Source organism: Peromyscus leucopus, chromosome 8a, assembly GCF_004664715.2.
Source record: "Peromyscus leucopus breed LL Stock chromosome 8a, UCI_PerLeu_2.1, whole genome shotgun sequence".
Classification (NCBI taxonomy): Eukaryota; Metazoa; Chordata; class Mammalia; order Rodentia; family Cricetidae; genus Peromyscus; species Peromyscus leucopus.
The window spans coordinates 26,600,212-26,624,843 of NC_051085.1; the positions used below are offsets into that span (position 1 = coordinate 26,600,212).

Consider the following 24,632-nt stretch of genomic DNA (forward strand, 5'->3'; position numbering starts at 1 on the left):
ATGTGTTCTCCCATGGGTACTTTCAGAAAGGCAATTTTATATGTTGTACATAATCAGCTAATAGCTCACCATGTCAAGACTAAGGGCCTTATTACACCTGCAGCCTTCACACATATAGGAAACAGAGGTATGCACAAGTCTGAAATGATAGGACTAATTTACTTCAGGTACAGAAGTCTGTTCCATGGTGCTCTGACTAGTGCATAATTGTATTAACCAAGTGAATAAGCAATCTTTTCAAAATGGTGGCATGCCACACTATTATAAACATAAAAGCAATTTTGATATTTTTGATAGGGCCATATTAAAAGCAAGACAGTTAAATTAAGTCTTTCCTTTCTTTAACTAATTTATTATGCTTATCTAGGAATATATGAATATAGTTGGTACACATGAATTTTGGTGTATATGCACAAATATTACAGCATAGTAAAATATTTTTAATATTTAAGTGCCTATTGGTAAAAGCATTTCTAAAATATGCTATATAGTATAGTATTTGTGTATTTTATGTATACTTATTATATACAATAACAATAATAAAACTATGTACAAATTATATTTACATAATAAGCATGCATTTTATTAGAGACTATTTAAGCATCTATCTTGAAACTGGACCACTTACTGCCTACACAGTGAACAGAAAGCCATTGTGAAAGCTCTCGTGTATTGGAATATAATACATTTTCTAGATTTAGTGCATTTCATTCTAGTATTACCTGAAGTGAAAACTGCTAAGACCAGCTCTAGACAGCAATGATTGAGTGGCAGCTTGCTTCAGACACCCCTGCCCCACCCCCACCCCATTCTGAATGCTGTTGGGACAATTTTGCAGCTTTCAGTTCTTCTCCTCTAATATGCACTGAGAAAGATCTTGTTTATGATTTTATCTTGTCACTTGCTCGAGTGCAGGACAGGTAGAGCTACGCTTAAAGTGGGAGAGGAACTTCGTGAGTCTGTAGGATACGGGAACTTAAGCAGGAGCAAGGATTCATTTTCAGATACACACCTTTAGAGGAAGAATGGGCATCTGCTACATTTAAGGAAAGCCTGACAAAGGAGAGGGGCAAACATCATTTCATTGGCTTCTTTGGGAGATAGAGCCAGGAAGGCTGAGACAGGAGAGCTCTGGTGATGAGCTGTGCTCACAGGGAAATTTCTTGGAGCTGCTTAGGCACCAAGTCTTGAGAAGGGTAATTGTAATCCTAATGAGAAAAAAGCCACCATGAACACACTTGATGCTCTAAGCATGCCGTTAAAACGCTACAATAAACAGTAATTAAGAAATCATAAAAGAGATTTAAAAATTAACTACATGGCATCATTGAAAGCAACATCTTTCAACAGTGTGATATTTTAAATATAAAACAGCAGCTCTTAAGGACTCCTATGATAAAGCGAGTTTCATAAGATGCCAGCACAACTATGAAAATATAAAAATGTATACACACATAAAGAATGAGTTACTTTTTATCAAAAATTATGTTACAACATAATTATATCATGGTGTCTTATAATGAACTATGTAACAACGTACAGACACTGCACTGTGATGAATTGTCCATCACCTCTCATTTATAAGAATGATAAATAGCTAAGTATTTAAAACAGCTATATGTATAATTTAAATATTCAAAGGAACACCCACTAGTACAGAAAGGAATGAGATATATCCTTTTTTTTTAAAAAAATATGATTTGAAGTAGTTATACCAACTGATAAAAAATAGATCAAAATTCTTTATAAGAAGAAAAACATTATTGGATGCTTACAGTAAAATGATCGATTTTTATTTCAGTATAAAGTATGTGTGTGCATGTATATTCATGTAGTATTGATATAAAAATAATTGAGTTTATCTCTATTTTTTTTTGTTTTTTCAAGACAGGGTTTCTCTATGTATGTAGTTTTGGTGCCTGTCCTGGATCTCACTTTGTAGACCAGGCTGGCCTCAAACTCACAGAGATCTGCCTGGCTCTGCCTCCCAAGTTCTGGGATTAAAAGCATGTGCCACCACTACCCAGCAAAAATAATTGACTTTAAACAAGTATTTATTTATAAATAGAATATAAAATAGATATAAATAATAAGTATGTAAGTATGAACATGCAAAGTGCATACTAGTCAATAAAAAATTACATTTCTATTTCTTCATTTTGATATATAAAGAGAATTTTTCATTATTTTCTTTTTCAAATGCTTTTATTTTTTAAACTTTGTTATTACATTTATTGACTTACTGTATGTGTGTGTGTGTGTGTGTGTGTGTGTGTGTGTATGTGTGTGTGTGTGTATGTAGTGTATAGGACAACTTGCTGGGGTTAGTTCCCTCAGTACACCTTGTGAGTCCCGGGGATCTAGCTCTGGTTGTCAATTTGGCAACAAGCATCTTATGTGCTGAATTATCTGGCTGGCCTGGCTCCTTTTTCATAGTTTCCTTGAATCAGAACTATCCATTGAGTATGAAAAGAGTTTAAAGAACTCCTTCATTGTAAAACCTGAGGCCTATTTTTTTTCTTTTATGAATTTTAAGTGACAGAGATTCTAAAAGCTATGTTGAGTTGAGATGGGCACAACACAACTTTTCCAGCATCTATTATTTCAAACATATAGATTGGTTGGATAAATTCAGCTAGTAAACTAAAAATAGTTAGATTTGGGAAACAGATGGGAATTTCTAGATGTGAGACCTAAGAGGGAAATCTGTTAAATCTAAGCTCAAGCCAATTTGAGTAACAAAATAGGTGAGGTGTAGGTAGAAGGTCAGTCTTAGTTTCAAAATAAAGTCCAATATTCGGAGGAGTTAATACACTTGAATTGGTCCACAGAGATAGACAAGAATTGAACTGCTTCATGTGGGGACCCCAGAAGTGCTTTCCAAATGTGGGCGGGAGACTACAGGTCCATGATGTAAATTCAGGGAAGCAGCTGGACAGCTTTTTGTGTCTCTGGAGATCTGGGAGAAGAAAAGTTAGTGGCCAATCAGACTCCCAAACCTGTATGCTATGTGAGAATAGAATTAATTTTATTTTTTCCTTATGATATCCAGAAATAAAATGGTGACTCTGTGATTATGATTGATTCTCAGGGCAGGGGAAGGGGGTGGAGAGAGAGAGAGAGAGAGAGAGAGAGAGAGAGAGAGAGAGAGAGAGAGAGAGAGAGAGAAGTGGGGGAGAGTTTTCTTTAAGAATGTGGCCCCTGGTAGGTAGCACCCTCAGGTGGAAGGCAGACATCCAAGAGTATATAGACAGCACAATCTGGACTGGGGTTTAAACAATGTGACAGGAAGTTGGGTGGGCGGGGAAAGCGAAGAGTAGGGGGAGAGGGAGGGAATGAATGTGATCAAAATACATAGTAGAGAATTCTCAAAAACAAAATGAAAAAAGAAAAGGTCAAGAATGTAAAGTAAAATTGAAAATGTGGAGACAGTTGATACTACCAAACAGCACAGGAAATTTGGGGAAATGGAAGTAAATGTTTGTCATTGTTATTAGAATGAGTTAGTACCACTAATTCAAGATGACTGTACCCTGCACTCTAGAAATTTCATGACTAAACATTTATCCTAAACAAGTTTAACAATACATTTTTTAAAATTATAAAAAAGATGTTTAATACATAAATACTTGTTATAATGAAATTTAGAAAAATAAATACCAGAAAAATAGCAAACATGAATTATAATAAGCTCACTTTCCTTGTCTGTGTATGTAACCTCTGTAGATTAAACTCATCACAGGGTGAAAAACTAGGGCTATATAGAATACTTGCTTAACATGCGTAAACCCCCAGATTTGATCCCTGTATCACAGACAGGACAAAATAGAGAAAAGAAAAATATTTAAAAAGCAATTATATATATGGAATGCATATACACTTTTCACTTTTAATCCCCTAAATTCAGGGTAACACTGACACGTAATTTACATTGTATTCAGGTTTGGAATTAATCTGGGGATAGTTTACCTTAATGGGAGGGTACACAGATGGAACAGGATTTTTATTTAAGAAGCAGAGTATCAGTGATTTCTGGACCCACTAGCTGTTCTATAACCAATTCCTTAGAGATGCTGAGAAGAAACCAAATCTTTATTTAATCTAATATAAAGAAACAAATTGATCACAGTAAATCTATGTGTATAAGGAGTAATAACTTCCAAAAACTTCAGTTAAAAATATATGGCCTAAAGTTTGCATTCATGTAAAGTTGAAAATATTTAATAATTGTACATTTTTGCAGATGAGCACACATGTAAGAAAATTTTAAATATACTGTAAGTGAAAATTTTAAATATACATGTCTCCTAAATATAAAAGCTACCTCACTTTTGATCATTGCTTATATATTGGTACCATATACTAGAGTTTGGCTCTTTTGTAGTTTGGTGTTATACTATTTATTTCAAATGAGTTGGATTGTGGAACGTCATAAATAATATAGATTGACCTTGATCCCAGAAGGAACATTTAGCTTTATTTTTTACCAAAGTCTTAGTACAAGATTAGAAACTGGAGTCTGTGCTTCATTTTGCTTTGCTTTGTTTTTATTGCACTTTCTGTTATGACCTCAGTAGTCCACAAGGCTACGTGATTGGGCCTCAACTTACCTGTCCGGAATGATTGTGGGCATCTGTCACTGTTTCTCAGGCTTGATTAAATTCCCTAGTCCCCAAGCTTTCAGTAACTGGAGTTTTCTAAGTTCTTTCAGACTGCTTAGGAAACTTCATCTCTCCTCTCCTTTATTTTGCCTGATGATTTTAGTCCCAGCTTAATCTCTACTTTCCCATCAACACTTTCTTGAATTTCCCATTAGGAAGCATTCTCCTCCAACAATCACGCTCACAGTTTTCCTTTAAAATATTTTCGGCATTTGAATCCTACCTTATGTCTGTCTTACCTTGGGTAATGACATGGAACCTATGTCATGTCTTCATCATTGCACGCACCGAAAGATAACACAATGATTATAACAAAGAAGTGAGGAAAATAATGGAAACATCATGGGCGCTGGCCATCAGTTTCTTGTCCCATTTAATGCTGTTTACTTATATATACAGCAATGATATTGAGTATATCTTACCTAAATCTTATTAGGTGTGCCTAGAAAACAGAACATCTGTATGGACATATAGATTTACATGTGATTATTTTTTATTGATTGTTGCTTAAAGTCATGACAGTTCTACAAAGAATCTTGATGTACATGATTTTATCTCTAATCTAAATTTCATAGAGAAAATATCACAGTAACATAAATCACACACACACACACACACACACACACACACACACATGAAAGACTCTCTCCTTACCCAAAATTAGATAGGCTCTTCTGACTTCTCTTTTTGTCTACACCTTTCCTTTGGGCTTAATCCTCAAGTCTAACCGTGTCTAGTAAGAATCCTCCTAAATCAGCTTCTTGTGAGTCCCTCATCCTTCCCATCAGAACAACCTGCCCTGCTTTCCACATGCAAGCTGCTGGGTAGTTTTAACAAGGGTACCTATCATTAATAGTCCCCATTAGTAGCTTTCTATGGCTTTACCCTCTTGTATTCTGTTTATAAAGCCCCACTTATCCTTGATGCATTTGGAATGAAGCTCTGTTCTGCATTGAGATCTTATTTGAATAGTTGCTGGGTAAAAATCTCTAAACTAGTATATGGCCAATCCTTTTAAACAACATTGAATAAAACTTAGTTTGTGAGAAGTTAAATTCTCTCATTTCTTTTCATCTTTCCCCAGATCACCACATACTATCTAATTCTGGATCAGTATGCTTAAAGAATATGCACTCAACAAATACTGCTAATTAAGTAATTATCTTTCCATATGTTAAATTATTTTAATACTAAGACACATAAAATGAAGGTTTTTATGGAAGAAAAATGTGTAATTGACTACACGAGCCTCAAAACTAAGCGTGACTACAAAATTTCCCAAGCAATTATCATTAAAAAACTTAAATGTCACTGTGGATATTCTCAGTAACTTTGTCAATAGAATTCCCAGTTGACTAACAATCACAGTTAAACACACACTGCTAAAGTCGTACCTAATTTATAAGGAGGAGGCTTCATGAGAATGGAAACAGGAAAGCTATTGTGACTCTATTTCTCCAGAGAGAGGCTGTACTGAGGAAGCTATCACAAAAAGAAAATTGATGTCAGCTCACCAGCCTCTGACTTGAAGGGAAAAAAATTAGCTACATAGTAAGGCTTTTCAAATTTAGCTATTCCATTGGAAAAAATAGTCCTAAAGATATAAAGGACAGCCACTAAGAGTGTTTTGTAGGATAGACCACAATATCTTTTAATTAGACATTTTACTATGCATAGTCAATGGAATTATGGGACTAGAGCAAAAAAGCCTTCCTGAGGAGATGGGTGTTATTTCAGGAGGGACGAAAACATTAATTTTACATGTAAGATAGGTATGTCCTTGCAGTACATCTATACATGCTGTCCATCTGCAGTTTTAATGTTTCTCAGTAAAAATTATGATTATAATGTGACCAAGCATGCCCCTTGAGGGTCATGATAATGAAAAATATTTTGACTAAATTAAGAACACTGGTCTCAAGCAAAGTGACGCTTTTAATATCACAATGTGGAAGAATGTATTATCGATTATATAGAATATTTACAAGGGGAAATTCATAGGCTATGATTGGTCCATATTTAAAAGTTAGTATATGCAATTAGAATAACCTAGAAATGAACAGTGAACGTGTATTAGGAATAGTTATTTCTAGAATAAAAGTGTGAAACCTGGAAATTGTACCATTTTGTTGACTTTATTGTGGAAACTATCATTAAATATGTAAATTAGCAAAATCACTAATGGACTCTAAACACTTAAAATATTAAAATAAATTGACAAGAGTTGCCCATTGGAAGTAATGAGAGCTTTAATGGCATAGTCCCTGATTACTTAGGTAAAATTAAGAGACATTTAATATTTTGAAACATCAAATTATGCTGGTAACTCTTTAAAAGATCAGTACAAAGAAGTGCTAGGACAAAAAGAAGGGAAATATCATAACAATGAAAATAACTCTCAGTGTTAGAAGTTCAGGGTCAGTTATATGCTTACCTGTAGTTTGGGGATCAATGGGGTGGTCTGCCAACCTTAGAATGTAACAGATAAGAAAATAACAAAAACAATGGTTTTTATCTATTTATTTCAGCCAGTAGCCTTTAGTGGGTAACCATACCTAAAAACATCTCAACTGCAGAGGACAGTGTTGCAGTAGATTATTTTTGTGTTATGAGGAAAACAGAATGCATCTTTTGTATCAACCTCTGTCACTTTTCTGCTTAGTTTTCCTTCAGAGACTCAGGGACTGTCATGATAATCTGGTGTCGGCCATGGCATGTGTTCTTTGTGCCTGTCTCAGAGCAGGAATTTTTTTCCAGTGTGTCTTAGGTTATCTGTGCACTTTTCTAGTTGCTTTTGCCATAATCCTCTGGAGTACAGTTTGCTACTCCCTAGCATACCTGGACCAGAGACGCTCAGCTGTGATGAGATGCATGAGTCACAGAAAGAAATAATGTGCAGAGCATTTATTAACAATTTGATATGGGTAGCAAAGGAAACAAAGATGTGCAGAGAGCTCTCTTATAGAGCTGATGGTTCACTCTCATGTAAAGTCAAAACCTGCAAGTCCCAGATCTCAGCTCTCAAAGCAGATCTTCCTGTATGAAATGGGGATACAGTAAGAGGCTGACTTGTGGATGGAATATTGGAACACAGATGTAAAAATAAAACCCCAAAATATAATGCCCCAAACCTGCAGAAAGAGTAATGCTCAGGCTTTCAAGATCATGTTCGTATGAAGGTACTAATTATATAGATGATTGTGTAGCCTACACTGTCAAAGTTGAGGGTTCTTTGACACTGTTAATACACACATAAAAGTCTCAGAATCAACTTCTGCATTGGAATCATGGTACTCTCTATGACATGAAATGCATACATCACACCACATGTTCTTCAGTAATCACTTTGAAAACTATTGTTTTTGAAGAATAATTTTCAAGCACAACCCTATACCTCAATTGTTAGATGTATTATGACATAACACTTCTTCCTGAGGAGATTTGATAAAGGAAGGAAAACCTAATAAGTTTATAGATTTCCCCAATTGAAGTGTCTAGAAAGTAGAGTTCTAGTGAGCTAAACAGAATTTCTCTGATTCAAATTCAAAAGGCCCTGTCAGGAGTAGTATTCGTTACTTTTCCAATTACCATGACCAAATAGCCGATAAGAAGCAGCTAGATGGAGGGAGGGTTTACTATGACTTACTTGTTCCAGCAGTTCAAGTAGACACAGTCCTTCATGGTGTGGATGTAACTGGAGAATAAGGTGATTGCAGTCAGGGAAAAGAGAATAAACAGGAAGTGGGCTAGATGATCCAAACTGAGGGCCTAATTCCAGTGATGCACTTCTTCCAGCAAGGCTTTAGCTCCTGAACATTCAATGAGCTCCTAGAAGAGTACTGTCCCATGGAAAACAAGAGTTAAGTGCCTCAGTCTGTTGGGGCATTTCACATTCAAACTACTACAGAAGCCATAAGGGTGCAAACATCAGTAGGTCCTATTTATTTGTGTGTAAGATTTGTCTCTGGTAGAGCCTGACAACAGTCAGCGTATTGCAGTTTTGGATGTAATGAGTGCCATTTAATTTCAAAGAAACATTAACATGAAAGCTCCTTTTAAAGATGGCTTGTGAATCAGGTAACACTCAGAACCAGAGGAAACTCAGAGAGCTCTGTGTTCCAGTGTGACCAATAAGCATCTGGAGATAAACTGGAGATAAAGTATAGGAATAGCTGGACTGGTTACATCTAGACATTTCCCTTATTTGAACATAGTCTGGCCAGTTAGCAAACTCTGTTTAGCTCAAGTTCAGATGCTTGAGACTGGATAAAACTTGTCGGTGACAACATTATGCTCTAAATTAGGTTTTTGCCTTGTTGACGTATTGGTAAATTGCAGCTTATTATGAAGAAGCTGCAGGATTAACTTGAGAACAGCAAAACGTACCTAAAATACTTTAGTTCAAATAGTAGTTAAACTAAATGAGACAAAAGTAGCCGTTGGACATGTTCTTATTAGTCTACAAATGCTTTATAGGTTCCATCATCCCTAGTATGGTATTTAGATGTTCCTGGAGACCATAGTAGTTTGAGTGACTTCTTAGAAGGACTTTCAGAATTTATAAAACTATGTTATATTCATGTTACATTTTATTACATGAGCAGTTCCAGATGAGAATCACTACAGACAGAAGAGGCACAGTGAAGCACCCAGGAAAAACAAAGTGCAAGATGTCAGTCATCCTCTCCCAGCAGAAGCATGCAGAATGCTTACTCTCCCACCATATGTGACAAGTAGGGAGTATTGCTAACTAAGGAAGCTCACTCAAGTCTTGTGTCCAGGGTCTTGTCAAATAGATAGTTATGTCAATATGGAATGCTCATGTGGCAAGCATATACTTCATCTGCAGTATCCACAATATCTCACTGATACACCATGGCTCTGGAGCCTCCAGATGAGTGAGATAAGACATTTAGTAGAGTGTTAATATAAATCAGCTAATGAGAACCTAGTTCCCACATATACAAAATCATTCTAGAAGGCCGTCTCAAATATCTTTTGGTTCGTACCCCATAGCACAGAGGTTATTATCATAACCCCATTGGCAAATATCTATCTCCAAAAATATTTAAATGATGATTCATAACAGTAGCAAAATTGCAGTTATGAAATAGCAATGAAAATAATTTTATGATTGATTTGGGAAGGGGGAGTCATGACAACATGAGGAACTGTATTAAAGGGTCATGGCATTAGGAAGGTTGAGAACCACTGCTCTAACATATCATTCATCGTTAGACGATGTGTTTGAACATTCAAACCTGCTGAGTTAACCCATTCCTATACTATATAGTAGTGAAAGATTTCTGTGTCTCACTGTCTCACATCTCATAAACATTTTACTACTACTGTCAACTCAAGTGCCTCAGATATAATTCTGTGGATTTGTCTCCAGCTTAGCTCCCATTAATTATCTCCCATTTCCTAAGGGAAGAGGTTCCATCTCTTAGAATACCCTTAAATGTCAACTATTTAGGAGTAAGCCTTTGATTTTAAGTGTCAAATGAAATGCTTACCATATAGAAAGTTTTCCATGAGTGAGTTTATTTGGAAGAATAGGTGACAAATAAAACTTTCCTCACATTAAACATTATTTTCACTGTCTTTGCTAACATAGATGTCTCCCTATATCTACCAACAAGTTTAATTTTTTAAAACCATGCTTCAAGGTTTATTTGCAATTTTTTCCTGGCGTAGAGCCTTCACAAGAAGAATCCGTGCCTCCTTAAGTATGTTCTCATAAGTTAATTTGCTTCGGAGATGAACTGACCATGTTCCACCTTGCAGTAAAGTTAATTTCAGGTGTATCCTTTTATCTAGATAGACACTGGCCTTTAAGAACAAAGACCTTGGCTCTACTCTCGTCTTTTACAGTACCTAGAATTCCCACTTTAATGTGCTGCTCCGGGTCATTAGATTAAACTGAATATACAATGATTTATTCATAATTTTTCTCAAGGTCACATTACAAGGCTAAAGTGGCACTAAGGAATATGTAGCTAATGTCTAAAAATGTCTAATTGTTCAGCTCAGTCTGAATCTCAGAAAAGTGGCATTATTTGCTTTCAATTTAGAGTAAATGAAAAGTAGACTAGACAGAGCCCAGAAGAACACGGTGTTCAGAACAGCTGTACTGAGTCCTCAATGGAAAAAGCTAAATTATAATTATAGATATGTTTCATCTTTCCTGCCTGTGCACTCTTTTGAAGATGCTCTTCACTGCTTTGGGGATTTCTTTGTCCCTACGGGTCGGAGAGTAGATTGATTACTTTTGCTGACATCTACCATCGCAAAATATTTGGAATCAGGCTAGAAAATTTAAAGCTGGTGAGAATGTTAGTAACCACACCTCAGTTTCTATACATATTGACACTAAATACAAAGACATGAAATGGCACTGTAGGCATGCCCCCCTGTTAAGGATCCCAGAGATGCAATAATAGTTGGGGTTGTGAATGGGCCATGGATGTTAAAAGCCAAAAATCAAAGTTTAAATAAATTCTCTAAAATCTTAGAAGAAGCTCTTGTTTGTTCTTGAAAACTTATCCTTTTTTGGGGCCTGTTTTCTGTCTTCTCTTTTTATATTTTTTACCACCCCATCTTCTCAATCCTGACTTACTCAAATATATTTTGTGTATTTGCATGAATGTATGTGTAGATTTGTCTATGCAAGCATTCATGTGAAAGCCAGAGAAGGCCAGGTTGGATGTATTCCTGTATTACACTCCACCTTTATATTTTGAGACAGGATCTTTCACTGAATTTAGAGCTTGCCAATTCAGCTTAGATTGGCTATCCAGGAAGCCTGACATCCTTCCTGACACTGGTTCCTCAGTCCTGGGGTTAGAGGCTCACACTGTGCACCCAGCATCCTTCTGCTTTGCTTATTCTTCTGCCATTGCTTACTTTGTTTGTTAATTTGAATGTTGGTGCTAAAACTCTTGTCTCAGTACTTATGTAGTAAGCATGTTGCCAACTGGACCATCTCCCTAGCCTCTCAAATATATTTTTAATAAGCATCCACTGTGTGGCACTTTAATATACATAAAAATACCATCACCAAGTAATTTGTTTAATCTTAATAAAGTTGTATGAAGCCATTTCTCAACGTTGTCCAGGAAACTTGTTATTTTCTGGAAATATGTACACAGAAGGGTGCCTGTTGTAGGATATATGATAACACTATGAACCCCAAGTTTGTATTTGCATTAGTTCAATAAAATCAACCTTGGGTCAAGAGGTGGAGCTAGCAACTAGTTGACAGAAGTTAATCACAGAGAGTAAGAGGGCATATGGAAGATGGATAGAGAGATCTATAGAAGTAGTAGGGAAGGACTTTGAATGCGGTGGTCTTTTTTGGTTTGGCAGAGCAGAAACATACTATCTTTCAGAGACACACTGGTGAAGAAAGGTCAGCTAGTTGCTCCTCAACCTCTCTGAGCTAGCAGGTTTTCACCCCAGCCTCTGACTCCCAGGTCTTATTGATAAATAGAACAATAGAGATTTAGTTAAAACTACATTTGGTGGGAGAGACAGGAGGCAGATCTGGGGCGACATAAAAGTCCCATAGGGGCCATTACTTTGGAGCCTCAATTCTTAGCTGAAATAGCAGTAGATTCAAATGCAGTTGCTGTGCTGGAAATTAAACAACAGGTTTCTACCTATAACTAAATATTACATGTATTTGGAGAGAATAATCTTTGTAAGCCTAGATATGATTTCATGGTTATAATAAAGCAGTGCATTTGAGGCTATAGAAACAGTAGGTAAGCAAGTTAGCTCTCTAAGGAAAGGGAAAGCTATGCAATGGGGCAGAAGGAGAATGTAAGGAAGAGGGGAATAAGGGGTCATGCATGCTTAAGGATGCTGGAAATCTATTTCCTGCAGAGGAAGCCTTCATTTGGAGGTATTAATCAGGATTAACCACTTCTTAAATCAGATTACACCCTTCCCAGATTTTCATTGAGCAGTCAACTTTCATTGGTCTGAGCACACAATGTAGCCTCACCTAGAAACAAATATGTTTTCTGTGTACTGGGATTAGGATTAATGAACCTAATCTGGAGAACAGTCATTAAATAAGAATGGATTTTCTCCATAATATTAGTCTATATAAATAACCTACTAGGCTAGGAAACACTGTATAAAATTAAGCAGGGAAAAAGTTTCCCTCTTTTCTACTTACCTATACATATTTGCCCCAAATTCTCCACATCTCAAACCTGCATGCTTGCCTCAAATGCATGTATTTTTAACCTGTAATATGAAGATTTGACAATTTTGTATAATAGAAGTGTTTTAATTCTATCATATATTTGAAGGTGAAGTTGCTCTTTAACACAGAATGGTGAGCTTAATATTGACTCCACGTTCATTAGACTAACACATTTTCTTGATGTATCATATTTAATATACATTCTTAATAAAGATCAAAATAGTAACATTGAGTGCAGTCCTTAGCGCTCAGTAAACCCCGCTATACACACAGGCTGTGATGTTAGGACAACAGACCTTAACAGGAAACTTTAGAGCAGTTGTTTTCCATGACATTGCTGTACTTTACAAATGGGTGAGAAAGTAAAATGAGGACTACAGTCATGTTTTTCATATACAGGCATAGATCCAACTCTTCCTTTGAAGAATGTCTCTGTTGCTAACACACCTCTCTATGCTTTCAGGAGAACGTTGAAGGTGAAGACTGTAGCCGTTGCAAATCTGGCTTCTTCAACTTGCAAGAGGATAATCCAAAAGGCTGTGATGAGTGCTTCTGTTCAGGGGTGTCAAACAGATGTCAGAGTTCCTCCTGGGCCTATGACAATGTAAGGATGCTCACTGCCCTCCACTTGCCACCCCATGCTCCTTCCTGTCTCTGCTATTTTTGTTCTTTGGTAGGAAATTGAAAAACAAAACAAAAACAACCTTAGATACAACTTAAACTTGCCCAGAAAGAAAGTGGATGGAACTTCCTTCAAATGCTCTTCTGTGCTTAGGTTCAAAACCTTTCAGATTTCATCTGTGGCCTAGTGTTTGCTGTTCATGAAGAGGTCTAGAGTTTGGTTCCCAGTACCCACAGGTGGCTCACAACTGCCTGTAATGCTAGCTCCAGGTGATCTGATGTCCTCTTTTGGTCTCTATGGGTATCCACACTCATGCACATACCTTATATACATACACTAAAATAATCCATATTAAAGTATTTTTGTAAGTGTATAGACTGAGTCATCTCTGAAGTAGATGCAACCCTTGTCAGCTCCCATATATGAAAGCATAATGAAAATCATGTTGCTTTCATCCCAAATGTAAGATGTATAAGAGAAAACATAAGATCACAATAGTAAATTTATTTTCATTCACCAAAATGATCTACATGTCACTTAAGAAAAGCCTGACTTGTCAGGTCTTCAGCAATAACTGAGCCTGTCTTTTTCTAAAACAAACACATATTACATCTCTACCCACATTGCCCACCATGCTCCCCACTGCCTGTCTGCAGAGAGCCATTTGTTCCCCTGTAGAAAATATATGAAAGGAAAATGGGATCTTTGGGGATTGCCATAGTGACATGGGCTGTACTTTGAGTGCAGAACATATAGGAAGTAGGCTGGAAGAAATGAAATTTAGAATGAATAAAGAAGTAGATTTCCAGAGAGAGGCCACTGAGACACTGTGGGGTTCTACCTGGGCAGATATTAATCGATTGTAAACAGCAGAATGGCATGTCAGAGTCATGTTTTATAGACTGATATTTTGATAAGCTAGCTCCTAAGCACTTCTTCCAGCTTCGATCTGCAAAGTAATCCAGAGCACAATCATGAAATATTGTTCTGTCTATATCGCTTTTAAGTCATTTGAAATAAGAAGTTTCTGACTGTACTCTTGTGTCTGAGTGTGAATCTCTAGGTACTTATCCAATGTATGATTTAAAAAAAACCTCTGAAGAAACAATGACAAATGGACTCAAAGTCTAACTTCTTCATATTGTTTACAGAGTCATGCTTAACATTCCTAACAATTCCACTGAAAAATTTAAGTTTCATGGTTTGCCAAGGGACAAGGAACAGGTAACACTCAAGTCTTAAGTCTTCAGAACCTAGATCCACACTCCTATTTCAGATGTCTCAGAACACCTGAAGGATAGGTAAAGTTAGAAAGCAGAATTTATTTCCATCTACTTACTTATCCAATGTCCATTGACCTTGTTTGGTATTTTCTTTTGATCAAAGCTGACTTAGATATCCCAAAGCTTTAAAGATGAACAAAAATCAAATAATCTCTACACAAAAAGAAAATTAAAAGTTACGTTTAGTCTATACATCCTCAGCCTTATCACTGTGGTTGCTATCAATCACTTGCAACACCAATTATATCTCGGGAAGTAGTATTCTGAAACTGGTAGCCCCTGTGGTGATTAACCTGGGTTATCAGCTTGCCTAAACTGAGAGTTGAATAGGATTTTCATAGAGTACTCTTCTGCATATAGGCAATAATGTCTGGATTACACAGACTCTCATCCAGTAGATGGTTTGGTCCTATTGATAGATTGAAATGTTTAATAGTCTATTGGGAGGTGGTAGGAATCCTGTAAGTGGGGCCTGGTAAGAGGAAGTAAGTCCAATGGGGAATGTTTTGGGAAAAGACATTAGGCCATGGATTCTTCCTCTCTATACTCTGCCCACTGGCCACCATGAGTTAGATGACTCTTCTCTAACACAATCTGACCACTGTGATGGACAAATCTTCTGGAAACTAGAAGCAAAATAAATCCTTCCCACCTTCAGTTGTTGATAGTAGGTATTTAGCCACAGTGACAATAAAACTAATATAACCCTGGTGTCTCACTCATAGCCTTACACCTCAGCAAATACTGCTTTGTCTTAACTAGACAGGATGGCTTCAATTTGAAGTGAAAGTGTATACCTGACCTTGACTAGGGTATAACACTGTAAAGCAAACAATTTCCTTTTCTGGGCCAGGTACTTCTGGTCCCCAGAGTACTTCTGATCCTATGGTAAAGAATATATACAGTTTTGGGAGATGTTGTCATAGCAACATTCTGGTGGATTCAAGTGACATAGAGCCTCAAAACATAAAATTTATAAAGTAGGGGGAATTGTAATATTGAATGAAAAGCTACCTTTTAGGCCTTGCATGTATGATTTCCTTTTGTCCTCTGCTTTATGAATATATATGCAACACTTGTGAGATATTAGGTCTCCTAAAGCAGTAATAAACACTACTGAAGTGAAAAATGTAAAATTCCAAGTCAAATTATTTGATAAAATATATGGCATTATAACCGTTGTGTAAGTTAGAACGGATTTCTATTTTTGGTTACGTTAGCGAAATGCTTACCATGCAAACACGGGGGCCTGAATATAAATCCTCAGGACTCACATCAACAGCCGGGTACCATGGAGCACAGCAATACCTCCAGCACTGCGGAGACAGAGATGGGAGGAACCAAATCAGCACCAGGGCCAGCGAGAGACCGGGTCTCAAAAAGTTGGACAGCAATTGCGGAAGACAGTAGGTGCTAATCTCTGACCCCCACCACAGACATTCACACAGGTACCTGCAGGCACATATGCACAGACACATCTCATGCACATGCACACACACACACACACACACACACACACACACACACACACATACACACACACACACACACACACACACACACACACACATAGTACTTGGAACCAGATTTTAAGGAACAGTAGAAACTGATTATTATTTGACTCTATCATGATTCTCAAAAACTTCAATTAAAAAAATAAACAATGGATTCTTTGTGACTACATATGGTAAGTGTGGTGATGTACACATCATACACAACTCCTATGTTTTTTAAGTGTCTGTAGCTTTTCCCCAATCCTAATTTCAAAAATAGCAAGGTCTATGCTGGAGAAAAATGAGCTGCTGCTGTTGTTTGCTTGTGTGTGTGTGTGTGTTTTGTAACCAGTGATGGTTATATTTTCTTTAAGGTTCAAGATATGCGAGGCTGGTATCTCACAGACATCTCCGGCCACATTCAGGTGGCTCCCCAGCTTGATAACCCAGACTCACCTCACCAGATCAGCATCAGTAACTCTGAGGCCCGGCGATCCCTCCTGGATGGATACTACTGGAGTGCGCCAGCTCCATATCTGGGAAACAAAGTAAGTCCATTTGTGACATTCTTCTGGAAACTGTATTTTAACTGACCTATCTAGGAAGTGAGTTTTAGTTAACATGTTTTTTTTAATATTGAAATCAAACATCTGCTGTATTAGACTTCCAAAAGTTAATGAGGTAAGTTGGGGGCACCCTCCATGTGGCATGACTTATAGAATGTAGGAGATAGCGAAGGACTGTGACATCTTTGGATTTTCTTATAGGTCCTAGGTAAACTTTTTGAATGAGTGAATATTAATGAAATCTCTAGAGTCTTTTGGAAAATATATTTTAGATATTGGAGGAAACTGTGATGTGTTCATTTAAATATAACTACTTGTACAGTAGTCTAGGGTGGCATTTTTTTTTACAAAGCTCCCCTCATCTCTTTTAGTTTTATATCAAAATTGATAAGCCATGGCAGTCAGTCACATTTTCCTTCTTTCCAATATGCATGCTAATTGGAAAAGGAGATTTATTATGTATCTAACTCAATGTTTGCTATGAGGTATATATAAACTACATAGTTTTTAGAGTTTGGACGGAGAAGTACCCTGAACTTGCCACATTGAAAGCACATGTTGTTTTCAATCTGGTTCACACATGTAAAATACACACACAATAAAAAATGAGAGCAACTTTGAAAATTCACGGTGTGTGTGTGTGTGTGTGTGTGTGTGTGTGTGTGTGTGTGTAAAATTTATGCTATTGTACATTAATTCTCTCTAGATATATTTCTTGGTGTTTAGAATTCTGTTTTCTCTTGCCAAATAATTTGTTAGAAACTAAATTTAGTTTTTTGTGAGTATTTTCCTGGTGTATGAAAATTAGTATCTTGTCATGGATTAAGTTACCATCAGCTTGTGATGGCAAAAAGCTGGTGATGAGTACATACTCAGGCAGTAGGACTGGGACTTGTTCCTAGTACATGAGCTGGCTTTTTGGAGCCTAGTGCCTATGGAGTGACATTTTGTGCAGCCTTGGTGCAGGGAGGAGGGGCTTGGACCTGCCTCAACTGAATGTACCAGGCTCTGCTGACTCCCCATGGGAGACCTTGCCTTGGAGGAGGTGGGAATGGGGCTTTTGGGGGGGAAGGCTGGAAGGTGGGAGAAGGGAGGACAGGGGAATCTGTGGTTGATATGTAAAATGAATAGAAAAATCTCTTAATAAAAAAAAGGAAAAAAAGCTGGTGATGGGGAAATAATATCACCTGTCACCTCTAAGAACATATTGTTAATACTGGCTATAAAAAATTCTTCATTTGTAAACAAAAGTATACTTACAATTATTAGCTGTATTGCATAATGTGTGAACATTTAAACAGAAATGATAGTAACATATATTGCTCAATGAATGGGAACTGGTAATTTTAGCTGATTGAAACATTTTAACTCATAGCCAGGTTCTTATTTTTAACAGGCTTCTAAATGCTACTATGAAAAATGTGTAAACGAATAAAGTAGGTTTTCAATGAGCATGTATTTTAAAATAGACAGCATATGTTGCATAAAATTCAATAGCTGTAATAAAAATATAATTAAACTTTTATTTGCTAGGTCCTTTATGACACGAAGTCATTTTATTCTATTCTATTTAGAAAACTCCTGTATTCCTGTCTTGAATTTCTTCTGCTTAACATTGCCAGGAAGTTAAAAATAAAAATAAACTTCTTTCCCTTTATTGCTGAAAGAGCTTCAAGAAGAAATTTAGGTCAAATTCAGATGAGTTTCAGACATTTCTCTCTCTCTCTTTCTTTCTTTCTTTCTTTCTTTCTTTCTTTCTTTCTTTCTTTCTTTCTTTCTTCCCTTTTTTCTTTGATGGCACTAAGCTAAAATTTATTGATTTAATGATAGTTACTAATAGAAATGACCACATTTTCCATCATTTCTTTTTCGGTCATATGCCTTTTCTTTCTGTTGGCTGAAAATCAAACCAACAGAAGGAAAGCAAGCAAATGGGATATTAAATAACACTGGAGCAAAGAAGTTGGACATCCTGTTCATAGTGGTTGGATCCCAAAGATAACTTCCCTCATCTGGCTGAACTGTTTCTTCTAACCACCCACAACGGAACCCTTCCTATTCCACAGCAGATCATTTTCACTTCACAAAGCCCTGCCTGCCAGTGTCCCCATTTCCATTCAGTGAGCAAAATGATGGTAACAGAGTGTGCAAATTGCTTGACTATGGAAGGCATTTTTTAGTGCACCGTGGAAGCCCTCAGTGGTTTACTGTCAGCACGCTCAGTATGAATGAAACAATTTGCCTTAATAACTGAACCATATAAATTTTTGATACCACAATAATACTGCCAGCTCTCAGAAATTACCACAGTACATCTTAACTGTCATGTCACATCACGTAAATTATAGTCATGATGACACACTTAGCTTGCTTGATTTAATATCTTGCTAAGGAAATGGAAAATTGTAGGTCCTTGTTTGTAAATTCAATAAACCCACTTTTCTAAACAGTGGAGGCTAAATTTTTTTTTGCCAGTAATTGCTATGTGAATAAGAGCCACTGCCAGAATCTGATAGGAATAGTACATCATGATTTTCTTTTATATCAGCTTAATCACCGGGTTTTATTGATAGCCATGGTCTATAGGCTATTAGAATATGATGTCATCTCTACTTTTTTCAGTGTTAATTCTTAAGATAAAAAAATTTATTTATGAGATACTATCACTTTTTCCTAAAAATAAGTGGGATAGATTCAGAAACATTTTTCTATTTCTTTAGTTATATGGCTGCTTGCAACAGAGGGGAATGATGTTGGGCATATGCTTCCTATAATAAAGTCACTGTAGTTCTTCCTTCATCTCTTAGCACCCTAACCACACACATACTAAAAGAGCCCTTTCCTGGGACACACTGTGAAAACACACAAGCCATCCTGCTTGTCATCAAACTCAAGAATGCAAGCAAATTTAATACAGAATGCCCCTTATCCGGTGAAACAACACTGCCTTGTGGAAAGTAAGGAGCTTTAGGAGTGTGTGTGTGAATCGTGGATGAAGCCCAGAAGACCGTAGCCCATTTATTTACATGCCACTCATAAAATTTCATCATCTCAAGTATGAATTAATTCCTCAATAGTAATCATGACATATTTTTTTTTCTCCTCCACGAGCAAATACCAGGCACCATTGGCAGTTTATTTTTACGTAATTTTCTCATGTCATTCTCAATCCTCCAAGAGGATTAAGTCAGTTCCCCACTGGGGTGCAATGGATAGCATTTTATTTTCACAATCCTGGGCAAATGTTAATGCTTGTTTTTAGGGCATTTGTGCCAGGGGGTGGGGTGGGGTGACAGGCAGAAGAGGAGCGAGGAAGAGGACAGAGAGCCCTGCTGGCTTTCCAAAAGCAGCTGCTGTTCAGAAACAGTTTGGGAATTTCAGAGTTAGGCTAATTTACTGCTTTGGTAAACTAAATGCTGCTGGAATACTGATGCAGTCATTCGCTTAAGGTTCCCCTAGTGGACTGAAATGGTTGGTGCAGCGTCCAAAAGCAGTTCTCTGTAAAATTCTCCAAGAAGCTGCTCCTGCGTGCTTGCTTCTATTCTTACACTGCTGTTAAATTTAAATTTCTGTCTTCGAAGATTATTGAATTAACCTTATGAGATTTTGTTTGTTTGTTTTTTACAAAATCATTCTTATTTTCGACTCCACCATATTGGATTTCTGTGGCTAGTTCAGAGAAACATGCAGTAGTTTCTGCTGGTAGTAATGCCTGCAGTTAGGCTTTAAGATGCTCTCATGAAGTCTTTCCACGTAGAAGCATCTCTGGTAAATCCGTTTGTTGTGCTCTTTGGAAGGCCCACATTACATCTGTGCACAGGAAGAAAATGGATGCTGAAATCATTCCGACAGAGTGGACATAAAAAGATCTGAGAAAATACTTTGATTGATAGTACATGCTTAAACAAACAAAAGCCAATATATATATATATATTTGGTTAGATTGTTGACATGTGACCCCTGTGCAGAAGTTTGTGTGGAAGTTGAGAGGAGATTTCAAGCCCATAGGTTTTTTTTTGTTTTTTTTTTAAGTTAAAACACAAACGGTCATTGTTTCATATTTCTCAACATTGTTTAAAAGTGGAGTTCAAGCAGGGCAGGGTACTCACACCTGAAATTCAGCACTCAAGTGAGGAGTTTGAGGTTAGTCGTGTCATGGGGTACATAGTGGTTCTAGGACAGACAGAGTGAGAGCCTGTCTCAAAAAAAAAAAAAAAAAAAAAAAGTAACCAGAAAGTTGAATTTTAGATTCTCTTTTCCACCTACATTCCTTCTAACTTGAACTGTGGATTAAGCCAAATGGATTAATTAAAATCTCTGTGAATGTGGAGGAAGACCCGGCCATAAAAGTTAAAAGGGTAAGTCAGCTGGTAGTCTTTTTTTAATTTCAAAAATCAAAGTCTAGTAAGTGTGATTTAGAATTAGACCCAGGGACCCAGGAAATATTTTCTGCTCGGAATAACCCCAATAAATTGTTAAGGATAAATGAGAAAATCCATGTTGAAACATAAAAAGACCAAGGAATCATTCATTGACTGTAGTTACTATGAAGTATGCTATGCAAAAGTACGTATCCCCAAGAAGGATTCAAGGTCACAGAAAATAGTCTTTACAGCAAAGATATGTCCTTACTGTAATATTAGTTTATTATGTACCTTATTTCTTCCAGAAAACTGGTATATAGAAGAGAATTCTAATCTTCATATGTATTTTGTTTTCCTTATTTTATAATGAAATATAATAGGCACAAAGATCACTTTCTATAATTAACTGAATGAGTTAAGTTAGGTAGGGTAACATTCAGGTTAATAACAGATTGTTAGGGAGATAAAGGAGTTTCCACAGTAGTATATCAATGTGAATAGGTTGTTGTTTGGTAGACAACAAAACTAATAAAGTCTAGGACTTTAACAATAGAAATTTACTGGTCAGGGTATAGGAATGCATGGCCACCACGATTCTGCACAAAACATGCCATCTAATATATTCACTCAGCTACGAAATTGTGTCTTCATGTGTGTTAATATACACAGTCAAAAATCATTGGCCAGTAAACCAAAATATCTCAACTAGGAAAACAATGAAGGTAAATTGGTATCTAGATGTGTGCTACGCTTTGCAGTTGGGCATTGTTCAAACATTTATCTTTAACTTCTTGGAGTCACTTTGCTTTGAAAATAAAGTACTGAAGCAACATATCCGACAGAAAGTGTATGAGCAGAAATAATATGCAGAGTGTAAGAGACTGAGGCAGGAGGTTTTTAGTTCAATCCAGCCGGGGCTACAGAGTGAGACCCAATCTCAAGCACACACACACACACACACACACACACACACACACACACACACGAGGAATATTAATGCATTTGAATGCAAAAGAAAGCCGATGACCACAGAGAAGACACAGACACAAACTTAATATTAGAAGGAATGGAATGAAAACAATTAAGCAAAAGGGGATAATGATATGCAAAGAGGGGTGTGTGTGGTGATTGCAAGCTTGAGGCCATAAATTCAAACCTCTAGCCTCTAAGTAAAAGCCGCATGCAGCGGCCCTCCTTCAACCCTAATCTTGCACTTCGGTAGCAAAAACAGGTGGGTTTCTATAGCTCCCTGGCCAGTTCCTGGCCAGTTCCAGGTTCACTGAGGGACCCAGTCTCAAAAATAAAGGTAGAGGCCAATTTAGGAACACACCTGGCATTCCCTTCAGGCCTCCACATACATGAATACACATGAACACATACAAATACATGCAGGAGCATACACACACACACACACACACACACACACACACACACACACACACAAAATAATAATAATTGAAATGACTTTAAAAATTAAAGAGGCAATATCAGAAGGTCAACAGGTCAAAACGTAAAAATCCACATACTAACTCTGAATAACTTGAAAAATGATGAAATGCAACACAGTGAACTGACTCGGGTTGAAAACACCTTCACTGTCTTCCATCTTATGAAACAATGGGAGTTTCTTTCATGCAGTTTTACATGGTTTGATATCTTTGATCTAAACAAAACTTTGACCAGGGAGGTAAGAACATGTAACTCATCATCCAAAATCATGGATGAAAACAGAAGCAAATCAATCATTACTGATACAAAGATTCAAAAAATTAATATAACTAAAAGATGAGATTAATATAACTAAAAGACACAAATCCATAAATGCCCTCCCTGTTCATACATGAATTTTTCTTTTAGCCAAATTGCAAATCAGTGTTAGTAGGATAGACTATGGATCTGGAGCCAAGAATTATCAGTAGGGAAAAGGGTAAGTAATGTGCTCTTACCTTTCATCATGCATAAAAATGAATTCCTGCTGGATGGAAAGATTAAAATTTCACAATCACACTAAATAAGCTCCATGAGGATAATGCATTGGGATGCCTGCTTTTGACCATGGTCTGGATTTCCTTCCCTCGTTTAAGTCACAGGAACACTTGACCAAAATTATATGATTGGACAGCTTATAATACTGAGCATTGGATGCCAAGGTAACACAATCACTGAGAAATGAAAATTGAAGAATCGGGTTTACAGATGTCTCAGATTAGTGCCTGAGCAGTGGTTTCTGGAGTGAAGTACACCAAGGGAAAAACCTCAATAGAGCATGGGTACGCCAAGCAGAAGGGCTGGCACACACAGAGGCCGACTTACCAAGAATCTGCTCAGCACAACGTGAAGGGAGAACAAGCCACAGAAGGTGGAGACGAAGAGCATGAGATCTGCATTTCTGCAAGCAGGGACCCAATTGGTGAGTGGTACATGCATGAAGAAACCCAGATACAGCTACTCTACGAGTCTCCCAAACTCAATGGTTGGCAAAGTGTTTGGAGCAAAACTTGTTCCCTGGAGTTAGCTCGCTTTCCCGTGACTCAACCTGGAATGCCTTCATAGCAGTGAGGACATTCGGTAAAGTGTCAGAGAACACTTGCTTAGTAGGGGGACTAAATTAGCTCCAGACCACAGCCACTCTTCATTCATGCTAACAAAGTCTGAAGGCAAGTCTGGAGAGAATCTACTGAAAAGAATTATCCTTTCCGGGAAAATTAACTGCATACCAAAACCAAGTCCCATCCAATTAAAGTACAACAAAACTCAGGACTTAGCAGTCTAAAATGCACCAATATCTGGTATCACATCAGATATTACAAGGCACAGGACATATGAGTAGAAGTGGAACATATGAACCCTCACCTGATGAAGCAAAATCAGGTCAAGGGAGAAGACCCAAATATGACAGGATAACCATGAGGAGGAATGGTAGAATCCGATTAGGAAGAGAGCAGAAAAAGGGGAAACAGCCAGGGGTGTAGCAAGTGACAAAACATGCAGAGAAGAATAAAGACAAGGAGCATAGCAGATTCCATCTGTGCCGATCAACTGTCGACATGACGGAACGAAGAACCAGCTGGGAAGTGGGCATCTGGCCATGACTGGGGGATTAGCTAGTTTATGTTAATTATAGAGGTGAAGAGACCTTTCCACTTTCTGAGCAGCAGTATTCCCTGGCTGGGATCCCGGATGGCAGGGATGGAGAAATGGAACTGAACAACAGCATGCCTGCGTTCATTCCTTTCTCTCTGACTCCTTATGATGGATGCTTCAAACTCTTGCACCCAAGACTTCCCTAACATGATGGACTGGAGTTTTGACCTGTGAGCCAAATAAACCCCTTTCCCCTGAAGTTGATTTTGTCAGAGTATTTTCTCACACTAAGAGGAAAAGAAACTCAGACATTGACAGTTTGTAAGATGATCCAGGGGTTGGTG

At 37.3% G+C, this 24,632-nt stretch overlaps 1 protein-coding gene across 8 annotated transcripts in view; it reads left to right on the plus strand.

The window, feature by feature from the left end:
• Positions 1-24,632, plus strand: part of Lama2 (laminin subunit alpha 2) — a 573,571-nt gene that overhangs the window by 244,890 nt on the left and 304,049 nt on the right. For all 8 annotated transcript variants that reach the window (XM_028877376.1, XM_028877370.2, XM_028877371.2 and 5 more), the window contains exons 11-12: positions 13,340-13,480; positions 16,649-16,822. In XM_028877376.1, the coding sequence (XP_028733209.1) occupies positions 13,340-13,480; positions 16,649-16,822 (315 nt within the window). The remainder of the gene's footprint in view (positions 1-13,339; positions 13,481-16,648; positions 16,823-24,632) is intronic.